General features: G+C 37.1%; 4 protein-coding genes across 4 annotated transcripts; 2 read left to right on the top strand and 2 right to left on the bottom strand.

Annotated features, from left to right (window-relative positions):
• The first annotated feature begins 3946 nt into the window (after window positions 1–3946).
• LOC133324641 (AP-1 complex subunit mu-1) lies at window positions 3947–5319 on the top strand. Its single transcript, XM_061533475.1, has 2 exons — window positions 3947–4799; window positions 4861–5319. The coding sequence occupies exons 1-2, from the start codon at window positions 3978–3980 to the stop codon at window positions 5317–5319; spliced, it is 1281 nt and encodes a 426-aa protein (XP_061389459.1). The 5' UTR covers window positions 3947–3977.
• Window positions 5320–6342: 1023 nt separating this feature from the next.
• On the bottom strand, window positions 6343–7968 carry LOC133324657 (2-oxoisovalerate dehydrogenase subunit alpha, mitochondrial). Its single transcript, XM_061533489.1, has 6 exons — window positions 7903–7968; window positions 7311–7842; window positions 7078–7243; window positions 6914–7012; window positions 6748–6852; window positions 6343–6685 (listed from the first exon to the last, which is right to left on the bottom strand). Exons 1-6 carry the CDS (start codon window positions 7966–7968, stop codon window positions 6343–6345), a joined length of 1311 nt encoding a protein of 436 aa, XP_061389473.1.
• A 1730-nt stretch (window positions 7969–9698) lies between these two features.
• LOC133324656 (probable tRNA (uracil-O(2)-)-methyltransferase) lies at window positions 9699–11489 on the top strand. Its single transcript, XM_061533488.1, has 3 exons — window positions 9699–9987; window positions 10044–10330; window positions 10398–11489. The coding sequence occupies exons 1-3, from the start codon at window positions 9699–9701 to the stop codon at window positions 11487–11489; spliced, it is 1668 nt and encodes a 555-aa protein (XP_061389472.1).
• A 203-nt stretch (window positions 11490–11692) lies between these two features.
• On the bottom strand, window positions 11693–12812 carry LOC133324654 (RNA-binding protein with serine-rich domain 1-B). The gene is made up of 2 exons (XM_061533487.1): window positions 12625–12812; window positions 11693–12556 (listed from the first exon to the last, which is right to left on the bottom strand). The coding sequence occupies exons 1-2, from the start codon at window positions 12810–12812 to the stop codon at window positions 11698–11700; spliced, it is 1047 nt and encodes a 348-aa protein (XP_061389471.1). The 3' UTR covers window positions 11693–11697.
• Between the last annotated feature and the right edge of the window lie 483 nt (window positions 12813–13295).

Here is a 13295-nt window from a genome sequence, read left to right as displayed (position 1 = left end):
CACACACACGCGCGCGCGCGCGCGCGCGCGCGCGCGCGCGCGTGATTTAATTATTTGTTAATTCTGCATATATAGTACATAGGTAGAAGCCTAAACTTGTCGTTGTGGGTGCGCATACATACACAATGTATATTTTTTCTAAAAAAACATTTCTAGTGGATTATGCTTCATAACAATATAAATAATAATTATAAAAAAAAACATGTGTTTTTTTTAACTTGCTGGCATATTAGTGGCATTTTTGTTTTCTCCATAACACAAGCGATATTGTAAAATGTATTTGTTATTATTATTATTTTTATTATTATTTGTTTATCATTCAAAAGGAAACAAAAATATTACTTGTAATAGAAAGCTAAAAAACATTCACCCCAATGTTCCGAAAAAGTAAATAAATGAAGGTTGTGTTTGTATGTATTGTATGCATGTAAAATATAATGCTATTTGGAAAGGAATAACAAAAACAAAAACAAGACAAAATATGTATATATGCCCACCTTGTTCAATTATCCTATCGGAATATTGGCAATTTCCATTGGTTCAAAGATTTGGTTTGGTTTGGTTGATGCACAATTGATCTGGATTTGAATGGGCTACTTGCATAAACGAAGAACAGTTCTTTGTGTTAATTTTTGAAAATCTACTTTTTGTTTAAATCCTTTTTTTCGATATTTTCCGCTTTGTTTCCGTTTATTTGACCATTTGACTTTCTTAAGTGTTTCATATGAATTTACATTATATAGCGTCTTTGTTGGGGTTCCAAAAACACACACACACACTCTCATACACATATATATATGTACGTGCAGAATATTTACGTACTCATAGCAGCGTTAACTTTGTATGTATTTATTCCCCCAGCTAGCATTTGTTTATCTTTTGTTCTCTGTGTTGTATTTATTTTCTGTTATTTTTGAGCTTTGTGTCTGTTCTTTTTTTTTGCTTTTTGTTTATGTGGTAGTGTGTGTGCCTGTTTTTTAATAAAAATTGTCTGTATCGTGATGGTTTAATCACATTAGTACACACGAAATGATAGATTTCTTTGTTGTATTTTGTTTCCGTTTGTTTTTTCTTTTTATTTATATTTACACCCGTCTGAACGAACCACTTACTCGCGAGTAGCTACACAAATGAATGTGGTGAATTGCCAAATAGTACAACTCAGATGAGAGCTGACTGAATTGACAGTGGTGAATTGTAACAAGTGGAGCCCATGTACAAGCCCCACAACCACCACACACCACTCTGTTTTTTTTTATTATTGTGTGTATATGAAAATATTGCTGTAATCGTTTCTTGTGCACATATTTTTTCTTTATAGAAAATTTCAAAACGTCCATACAAACGAAATTCACAAATTTATCGAAAAGCCTTTCAATACAACAATTATCATAATTTTAATAAAAAAAGGTGGAGAAAAAACAAAAACACACAAACAATGTATCCACCGCCGCACCCGTTCACGTACTTGTCTAAAGCTGCTACTAAAACCGATCAAACAAAACACAAACCTCAAACATGTATACATACATATACGAAGAAGGAAAAAAACAATACATGCACACATGTATGTATCCACATTCACACTTATACATCAACCAACCAACCAACCGACCATTGCCATTCAGACAGCCATCAGTGTGACCGACCGACCAACCGAACAACTCGACGTCTGTCTTTTTGTCATTTGTTTAGTAATACATTAAGATTACACACAGCCAAACGATAATAAACAATATGCATGGTTTGTATGTACGTAGTACACTTCCTCCTTTGTGCCATTGTATACATATGTACATATACATATATACTATATCATTTATTTTTTTGGGGGGCCTTTAAACTTAAAATTCAATGTTACTTCATAAAGAATTGATTTTTCCACCAAGCACACACACACGTATATATTGTTTTTTTCATACATCTTTACATATATATATATATATATATATTATGCATACATATATTTATGGGTTGTATATGTACACAGAGATGAAGAAAAACTACGTTTTTTCCGATTTAACTTATGTACATTTTTTTCTTTCTTCTTTTTTTTACATAATTTATATACGCTTAAAGATTTTGCATATTGTGTATTCAACGAACGAACCATTCATTCATTGGGGCAGTTATTAAAGCTGATGATTTCATTTCGATTCACACAAACGAGTTATATTATCACGAATTGCACCAACTGTCAGCCATTAACTTTGTTTAGTTATTCGTGTATTCTTGTACATGGATTATTGCATTTTTATGGTGTTAATAAATGCTTGTGAATAAAAAGAAAACAAGTGAAACACAGATTTTACCTTCTAACAGCTCTCTTGTCCAAAACGGCAAACGCCATTGTGAATGCACACAACTCGCAGCGTTGTATTCTTCGGAAACCGGATACAGTTAAAGGTGTAATGAAAAGAAAACTAGAAATACTAATTGGAATTTTCAATGATTCTGTTTCTGATGGCTATGTTCATGATCCAATAATAAGGTCGTCCGATAAGGCCAGATGATTTCACCCGAGCTGTCAATTTTGACTTAATTGTTTGAAAACGTAAACAAAAAATTGACAGCTTGGGGGATTTTAATCTAAAATTGTCGATAACGATTGCTTCTGACACGACCTGTTTATTGGATCATGGCTATGTTATTGTCAATGGGAAGTTAGAATACCGTGAACTCCTTTTTTTATTTTGATACAATTTGTGAGACTAATAAAATGGATTCCTTTAGTCTTTGGATATATGTTTTTCCTATAATAACTAAATTTGTACGGAAGATAATGGTATTGCTCAGCAAATGTTGAGCGTAATGTCGAAATTCCATCAATAAGGATTGTACCAAAGATTATTTGACACTTAACAATGTTAGCTATATTCCGACGAGGCGTACAAAAATATTCAACACCCCAGTACTATATTTGGTACAATATGGGTAAACTGATAGAACTCGAACACTGAAATTTGGAATGTGGGATTGGAGTATGGATGTAGTTTTGGAAATTCATACTTTTGGGTACTAAATTTGGTACATTTGAATTTTGGAAGAACCGATAGAAAAGGAATCCTGAACTTTGAAGTTAGGGTTACTGTTGGGTTGTAGGATTAGGTGATAGAATTTGGAAAAATATTCGATGAAATAAAATATATTCTCTAAAGCTGAACATTGTTCTCATTATTTAACCATGGCTCTTATATGTTATATCTTTAATTTTTAGAGACAGGGCACTTCAAAATATTTGTAAATATAAATTATTTAGCAATCCACTGAATATATGATATGCATGTTTATACTTGAATTAAAATTCTTAGATAAAACTAATTAAAGCATTACTAGATAAAATTTGACAAATGGTAAATGCATAAGTAAAATGCATCACACGAGACTACCAAAATGTAAAGATATTAATATATATATTTTATTTTCCTTCAATAAAACTGATATCTGTTGGCCTGTTCCCGTACTGCAAGAATCTACTATTTCTTACTACGATAACGAATTTTCCTTTATGATATCGAAGAAAATAGTAAAATATAGTAGATTCTTGTAGTACGGGAACAGACCATGAAACATGGCTAAATGGCTAACATAATGTTACCAACAGCTGATTCAATACGGATACCTTATTAATATAACTCGATTAAATCGCATCGATAACACTTGTAGGCATATCGAGCATATCGATGTCTACTTTGTCTACGGCAGCATCTATGTAAGTCTTTTTTTCTAATATTATCTATTTTCCCCATAGTAATCGTATATAAAATTCCTATAAACGACATATTTAATAAAGTAACTAATTTTGTTTTAGAATTTTCAATCGGCCAACTTGGTTAGAGAACTTTGCAACAGATTTCTGAAACCCCCAATGAAAAAGAGCAACCAAAGTCAGTGGTGAATTCTTTACTGAGTCATTATTTTTACATATTGTCTACACAGACGACTGAATTGGACAGTCAGTCCTCTAATTGTCAAATATGTCGTCTTCGGCCATTTATGTGTTGGACGTGAAGGGTAAGGTGCTGATATCGCGGAACTACCGTGGCGATAATATGGACATGGCGGTAATCGACAAGTTTATGCCACTGCTGATGGAAAAAGAGGAAGAGGGCATGATCACACCTATATTGCAAACTGCAGACTGCACCTTTGCGTACATCAAGACCAATAACTTGTATATCGTATCGACGACCCCACGCAATAAGAATGTGAACATTGCTCTGGTATTTGTATTTCTGCATAAGATTGCCCAGGTGTTCATTGAGTATTTCAAGGAGCTGGAGGAGGAGTCGATTCGAGACAATTTCGTCATTATCTACGAGCTGTTGGATGAACTCATTGATTTTGGTTATCCACAGACAACTGACTCGAAAATATTGCAGGAATATATTACGCAGGAGGGCCACAAACTGGAAATACAACCACGCATACCTGTAGCAGTGACAAATGCTGTCTCATGGCGTTCGGAAGGTATCAAATACCGGAAAAACGAAGTATTTTTAGATGTCATCGAGTCCGTTAATCTTTTGGCCAACGCCAATGGAAATGTTTTACGCAGCGAAATTGTCGGCGCCATTAAAATGAGAGTTTATCTGTCCGGAATGCCAGAACTCAGATTAGGCCTCAATGACAAAGTTCTATTCGAAAGCACAGGCAGAGGGAAATCGAAGTCGGTAGAACTGGAAGATGTGAAATTTCATCAATGCGTACGTCTGTCTCGCTTTGAAAACGATAGAACGATTTCTTTCATCCCACCCGATGGAGAATTTGAATTGATGTCGTATAGACTCAATACACACGTATGTAGTGATTGCACATGTAATGACATTTCTATTTTTGTAAACTTAATACTAATTGCAGGTCAAGCCACTGATTTGGATTGAATCCGTTATTGAGCGACACGAACATTCTCGCGTCGAGTACATGATCAAGGCCAAGTCCCAGTTTAAACGTCGTTCCACGGCTAACAATGTGGAAATCATTATTCCAGTACCAGCCGATGCCGATTCGCCAAAATTCAAGACCACAATTGGCAGCTGCAAATATGCTCCGGAACAAAATGCAGTTATTTGGACTATCAAATCATTCCCAGGCGGCAAAGAGTATTTAATGCGGGCCCACTTCGGCTTGCCAAGCGTCAAAAGTGAAGACAGTTTGGAGGGTAAGCCGCCAATACAGGTCCACTTCGAAATACCGTATTTCACCACATCGGGTATTCAAGTTCGTTACTTAAAAATTATAGAAAAGAGTGGCTATCAAGCATTGCCATGGGTCCGATACATAACCCAAAACGGAGACTACCAGTTACGCACTAACTAATCACTTTAGTATTGTCCTGAATTCTACATACATTAAGATTTTGTTTGTGTCCAAAATTTGTTTCATTCCGAAATTTATATATGTAGGTCAATTACTACAAGAACACTTCTCCGATGGGAATGCTCCATGGAGGAGTGTTGCCTTTAGAAGGTATAACTTGTAGAAAATGATCAGTATATATGAGGATTTTATAGCTATATTCCATTTTGATGTGTTGTTGTCTTTTTATTTCAAGTAGATCGAGTGTCAGGGCTCATTGAATTACTTAAGATTTGTTAAAATGTATTTTCATTCAAAATTAATGTAATTAATGTAAGTTTTCTGTCCGTCTAATCAATAAATTATACAAACCTACATACATATACATTTAAAAATATTGAAATATCACGGTATTTATTTCCTCATTAACATATACGAGGACGCACACCCATTCAAATATTATGCTTCAGCGTTCACATCCGCTTACTGGAAAAACTTTTGCAAATTGAAATGTCGTCCATATACATGTAATCTGAAGCATTGATTGCTGGTGTTGTAGCAGCCCTACTCCTTAGGTTACACCGAGTCAAATTATGTGACTTAAGATCTCTGTCACCATTACTGCCTTCATTGTTAAATTGGCTATGAACTCGTTTTGCATTTATTGCATTTATTCTTCATTCATGCGCAATTCGCTCCATTTCCTGCGCGATTCTCTACCGTATGCCGTGCGTGAATGCAACTCATTTCATATTAATGACCTTACAAGGCAATAACACAACACATTTGCAATTCTATTCTTCTATTATTTTCTGCGAATACACTTTATTTTGGAATTTCTAAACATTTATTCCTTGTATACTAAATATAAAAGTTTAGTTCCAGCTAATCAAAAATGTTGTATATATTGTGTAAATAAATGCAAGTTCCGAATCACAATTTTCTTACGTTATACACACACACGTTTGTCCTACTTAAACTAATAAATGCACATTATAAGATTCCCATTTGGCTAACGGTTCGGTATGTTGTGGTGGCGTTTCCTTAGGCTTGGAAGTTTTTGAGTGGGTAGTGGTCGGGGTGGTCTTTTACATGTTTTTCCAGCTCTTCCAATTGTTCTTTCAAATGTTGGGGCATTTCATCGTAGACACCTTCGAACATCTCCCTCCAGTTTGGTTTAAGCTTTTTCTCCGAAACGGAGATTTGTTTAAGAACTTGTTTTCGTACGTCCTTAACAAAGGCACTTTCTTCTTCCTCGTTGAACCAACCTTTCTTTATCATGTAATTCTTGAGCTTAGATATTGGGTGTTCTGTTGTATTCCAAATTTCAATCTCCTCTGCAGAGCGGTATGCCGTGGAATCATCAGAAGTGGAGTGGTGACCAACACTGTGTAAAAAGGCGAATAGATCGGATTACAATTATCTTGGACTAAAACCATCGTTTCTTACCGATAGGCCATTGCTTCAAAAACAACTGGTTTATTTTCGCGAAGAACATATTCCCTAGCCTTCTTCATGGCATTGTAGACGGCAAATACATCAGTACCATCAACACTAAAAGCAAATGAAAACATTAGAACAACATAGAAGAAAGCTAAATCAGCGTTTGTTATACCGAATGGTAGCGATTCCATAGGCGGGTCCCCTTGCAGCAATGCCATCACCACCGTATTGTTCATATGATGGAGTTGAAATGGCAAATCCATTGTTACGGCTACAGGAAACACATTTTATTAATTAATACTATTTAAAATATGTATGGAAAAAATATGTGCATACCAAAACAGAATGACGGGGCAATTAAGAGTTGCTGCGAAATTGAATGCAGCATGAGCATCACCTTCGGATGCGGCGCCTTCGCCGAAGTAGCAGACCACAACGGAGTCATTATTTGGCCGACGTTTCATTGCATAGGCCGCTCCTACGGCTTGTGGCATTTGGGTGGCTAAAAGTATGACAAAGTTTTACATTTTTAATTACTCGTCCGTCTTAGAACAGCTATAAAACCTTACAAAGTGGACTGGAGATGGTAACGAAGTTCAAATCCTTTGATCCATAATGGACCGGCATTTGTTTGCCTCTTCCAATGTCGGCTGCATTACCGTAGCACTGGTCAATGAATTGTTCGATTTTGAAGCCTCTCCAAACTAAAACGCCAGCCTCACGATATTGCCCATAGATCCAATCTCTGTTCTCCAAGGCGGCGGCACTTCCAATATGACTTGCTTCTTCACCAAAATTGGTCATATAGAACGAGATACGACCTTGCCTTTGGGATTCGTATAAGATCTTATCCATAGTATTCAAAAGAACCATGTCTCGGAACATTTTCGTTACATAGTCACGATCTAAATTGGGATCTTGGCTAGGATTGACTACTCCTTCGGCATCCATTACCCTGTAAATGGGTATTGGTGAGTAGTCCGAGGGTAAAGTAAAATTAGGTTCAGCTACAAATGGAGCCTTGGCCCCGGGAAACATCGAAGGGTGATCGGCTGAAACGTTGGCGACACATCTTTTGGCATTAAAGATCGGGACAATACTCTGCAAAACAGATAGGGTAAACGATATAGGAAATGTTCCCGTCTCCTGTATTGTACTTACCCTAGGGACTTTAGCAGCCACGTTGGAGCATTTTAAGATCTTGTGTATTTGTCGAAGGGCGGACATTTTGGCGAAACAAGAAACTTAAATATACTAAAATCTAAAACAAAACACGACAGAGAATTAAAAGGCAATTACATAATAACACAAGATCGATCGAGCCAACAGCTGTTGTTATGCTGCCAAACAGATATTCTTCATCGTTGGGATCGATAACGCAGACACTTTCGATAACAAAAAAAGCCTTTGTTTGTTGGAGCCGTTAACTCTCCCTCATTTGAGACAGTCTTCATACTAAAGTACTTGGTTAGTCTGCTTTTCCACAGGCGGATTTTTATTTGGCAAATTTTTTGTTTTCTCTTTTGAAATTTTCGCTTGCTTTTCCATTAGCAAATTTTTCATTGCCAAATTTGCGAATCAAAAGAAAATAAAAGTCAAAAGTGTTTGCATTTTAAAGTTTTTTTTATATTTTATTTATTTTATATATATTTTATTATATAAATTGCAAAAATTAAAAATTAAATTTCACTTGCACAAATTAAAGCAACAGGTTTGTAAACAAAACCGGCTGTGTGTCAGTAAAGCGAATATGTTCAAAAGGAAATGTCAACAAAATTGTTTTCAACGAACAGAGCAAAGCAGAATTTGCGTGTACGGCAAATTCTGAACAGGCAAATTTTTGTTTTTCTTCCTCGCACCCCTCTCGCCTACAAACTCAGTATTTGCCAAATAAAAATTTGCCTGTGGAAAAGCAGACTTAGCAAGAATACTACCAAAATCCTCCAGTACCGCATAGCTACCAACTTACTCAAGGTGACTTAGTCTATCAAATCAAAATGAATATTTTGTGTATGGATGTGTCTTGTTTTGAATACCATTTCAAATAAATTCAAATTTCATTGAAAAGAAAATAATTTTTTTACCGCGGTTGCCTAGAAATTATTATTTTGTTATGGATTAAACAAACACTTCGTGGTATTCCCTACTCGATTTTGAGAGGAAATCATAACCTTTCATTAATTTTTCGTGTTTTTAGTTAGGTGTTGAAAACATTTTAAATAAACACAGGAACCTGTGGCGTATATTTATTGTATATTTGACAGAAGAGACCAGTACCTACATAGCGGGGTTTTACATTTATCGGGATTGGGATTGGTGTTGAGAGTTTCTCTCTCTCATTGGTAAATTGTGAATTGAGTTGGAAAACATTACCACTGGTATGAACAAAAAAGTACGAAAATGTGCCTAAAATTTTACTTCAAATTATAATAAATCATAATTATCGAGAGATATTGGCCAATACTTATACCAGTTATTTGCATAAATAATATATGTTATAATTTAAGCGTGAATGTATTCACGAATAATAAAATAATCTACTTTTTGTTGGTACGTTTATGTCAATTCGTACCTTTTGTGAACAAAAAGTACGCTTGTTACAAAATTAAAAATTGTGCAATTCTAATTACTCTCAATTTGCCAATGAGAGAGAAAAAACTCTCAACATCAATCCCAATCCCGATAAGTGCCCTACCTTGTATCATTGCACCTCGCGTTGTTCCTTGGAATTACAATGCCGTCATTTTCAAAATCTTCGGCGTCACGAAATGAGAAACAAAACAAACTGATAGGTTGTAGGAACCTCTACAACGATGTTTACGAATAAGAGTGGAAATAGAGATATGGCCAATAAAAAAGGAACTCAAAACCAAAGGCCGACACTGACGGGCTGTCAATCTAGCCACATTAGCATTGTTCCAGTATATCAAAATCCCTCTAGACATGTGCTAGTTGATATGGAGAGTCCAATGGATTTACAGCAGTTTTGGAACGCAATATCCATTTTGATTAGAAATTATCACACCATAAATAGAAAACTATGTGCCTGCGTTATAAGTGAAGTGAAAATAAGAGAAGCTCTGTCATCAGATGAGACAGAATCCGACGTTGCAGTCAATACAGATACACTCTTTAAGTACCTGCAAAACATCCCCAAAGTTCCCAATAACTGTAGGGGGTTTCTCATTTACTTCAAATGTCTTCCCAAAAAGAACGAGAATAGTATACGTGCCACTGGAATTGTGGGTAAGCTCGTGATCCGACAAGTATATGCCCACTCATCAATATGTTTATTTCGTTAGATTTTCCAAAATCCTCCTTTCATTTATCATTCGAGTCCGATGCTGTCGATGATTTTCAAATAAAATTCTGCAAAGGTCAACTTAATGTTGAGAACTTAAATCCACTTGGTGATACAGAGAACGGTACACGATGGTCCGAATATATTTTGAAGCCGAAGTTAATAAAATGGTCAAGTGCGTGTACGGATAACGTGAATGTCGGCGGCTCATTACGTTTGGTAGATATTGAAAAATACAATAGCCTCTATAATGAATTCAAGAAGAAGTACGGCGAAAGAGCCATGACGGTAAGTCAATATTATTAGCAGTCAATTGACCTGTGTCGTTTGAAGATTTTTTGTTTGCTAATTTCAGCTTTGGAATGAAGCCAAGGAATCGACAGATCCGCTAAAATTTATTTATGAAGATTTAGCTATAGCTGCATACTTGATAGCTTTGTGGCAAAGTGATACATTGAGTCATTCTCCAACGGCATTTGCCGACTTGGGTTGTGGCAATGGTCTTCTAGTATACATTTTAAACGAAGAAGGATACGCAGGTTACGGCTACGATGTTAGATCTCGTAAAATTTGGTCATTCTACCCTCCAAATGTTGTAAACAATTTAAAAGAAGAAACAATAGATCCGAGTACGTTTCGTCTGCCACCAGACGTCGATTGGATTATAGGCAACCACTCAGATGAGTTATCACCATGGATACCTGTATTGGCAGGCAGAAGTAGTTACCGAATGAATTTTTTTCTTCTACCCTGCTGTGCTTTCGAATTCTCTGGAAGAAAATTTCAACGAAGGAATTCAGCTCTATCGACCTATAACGACTTCTGTTGCTATGCCGAGTACATATCCAACCATTGTGGTTTTGAGACTGAAAGAGATCGCTTGAAAATTCCAAGCACAAAACGCATTGCATTTATAGGCCGAAGACGCAACTATTCATCAACTAATCATTCAAATAAGGTGGAAGAAATCAAGCAAATTGTGGAAAATGAAAAACAACTTTATCCGAATACCGATAACTCTGAAATCAAACTGCGAGAGAAGGTAGAAACAGTACGAAATTGTACACAAATCGACAAAACTGTAATAGATAATATTGTCTTGAAGATATTCCTGCTACTTCTAAACCAACCAAATGTTTCGCAGAATCCAACCAATACCGAATGGCTGGTTGGTCGTTCATTGACAATGCCCGAAATTGCTATTGGATTACAGAAAGAAGACCTGAAGCAGATAAAATCGGAATGCGGTGGACTGAAAACTCTACTACGTAACAAGCACGAAATATTTGAGCTTTCTAAGCCGGATGTAGTAAAAATTCGCAAGCCGCAAGCGCTCAAGAATGTCCCTAACAACGTGCAAACAGTGAAGAAACGAGCCTGTTTCTTTTATACGAATCACCCCCAGGGCTGTCCATTATCGAACGAGGCTTGTAGTTTTATACACTGACAACAGCTTTTCCACTCAAATTATTATTTCTTTATTGAACGAAGAATATAGATTTTACATTAAAATAACATCATACTACATAGTTATAAGAAGTATGAAGAAGTTGTTAATATGTTGTTTTTGTTTTGTTTGTTGTTAGCCTGTAGTTGTTCTGTCCAATGTCCAATCTTTTATATGTGGACTCTTAAAGGAGTAATTATCAATTTACTTAGCGAGAGCTATCTGAGCTACTGCTGCGTCTGCGTCTACGTATTGGGGACCGAGAACGTCTGCGCGGAGGCGAACGACGACCACCACGCGGAGGTGGAGAACGTCTATTTCTGTTGAATCGATTAAACCTTGGCGACGCACGCCAACGGTCATTCTGCCTACGGTTGACTGGGGAGGGGCGTCTCTGTGGACCTCTGATTTTGGGTGTTAAAACAGCCGATACGTTTACCTCTTGTCCATCAATTTGACCACCGTCCATTTGCTTAATTGCTGCTTCACATTCCTCGTGAGTTGCGTACTCTACATAAGCAATGCCTCTACCAAAGTTAGGATGGTAACGGTCTGTAGGAAATTCCACATTTTTCACTTCACCAAAGCAACTGAATATCTCAATCACGTGATCCTTCGTTACATTTCTCGTTAATCGTCCAATGTGTATACGTGTTGGTTTGGGAGTTGGAGAACGCTCCCTGGCCTTGGCAGGTGGACTTCTGGAACGGCTGCGGGTACGATCACGGGGTTTGGTTACAGGACTGCGAGAACGTTCACGACGTTTCGGCGGTGGAGAACGGGACCTAGTACGTTCTCGTGGCTTCTGAAGAGGGCTGCGTGATCTCGAACGTGTGCGTTCCCTTGCCGGCTTGGCAGCGGGGCTTCGTGAGCGGTCCCGGCGTTTTGGAGGCGGGCTTCGGGACCTTTCGCGTCTCTTTGGTGGTGGACTGCGACTACGTGAGTGGGAAGAGGCGCTTTTGCGCGACGAAGAGGATGAAGACGAAGACGACGATCCACTAGAACTTGATGAACTGGAACGTGATTCGGAACCAGAGCTACTCCGCGACGAACTGCTGTCCGATGAACTACTCAAAAAAGGAAATAAATAATAAGTTATCTTATTCAGAAGTGTGTGTGCGTGTGTTCGTCTAACCTGTCACTCGAATCACTGCTAGACGATGCACTTCCACGCCTCCTACGATCCCTTTCTCTTCCCCGGTTGGAGTTTGACGACGAACTGACTTTGTTGTTCACTGCCTTAACATCTTTACCCTCCTTGCCGTCCTTGTTCTTTTCCACAGTTTCCCCATTCGGAGAAAGATCTCGCGCCCTGAAATGCATTGAATGTACATTAATAAAATAAATCGTTACACAATTAAACTGTTTCTTACATTTTGTGAGAAGTTGTTTTACCAAATACTTAATTGTTTTTTTAATTCAGAGTGTATTTTATCCGACGTATTAAATATTGAATTAAATGGGCCAAAATGGATGAATATGTGCGAAAGAAAAATATATCGGCGATGAAAAAACGCGACGCGTCCCTTATAGGGATAAGTAAATCGACTTTCGACTAGAGTTGGGTAGTTCCGGAATGAACTAGTTCATTGGAACTATTCCGAGAAAGGAAACAATCGGAACTAGTTCCAACTCTTTAATTAATATAGTTCCTTTTTCTGATCCAGTTCCTTTTCTGAACTATTTGAAGCAAGAAACTATATGGAGCAAAGGAACTATAAAGAGCAAATGAACTGCATTGAGTTAAGGAACAATATGGAGCAAAGGAACTATTTGAAGCAAAGGAACTATAAAGAGCAAAGGAAT

Source organism: Musca vetustissima, unplaced genomic scaffold (assembly GCF_032173495.1).
Source record: "Musca vetustissima isolate MV318-11 ecotype Yass unplaced genomic scaffold, APGP_CSIRO_Mvet_v1 utg19228, whole genome shotgun sequence".
In the NCBI taxonomy this organism is placed as follows: Eukaryota; Metazoa; Arthropoda; class Insecta; order Diptera; family Muscidae; genus Musca; species Musca vetustissima.
Note: the sequence above shows the minus strand (reverse complement) of the source record. Positions and strands in the feature narration are given on the sequence as shown.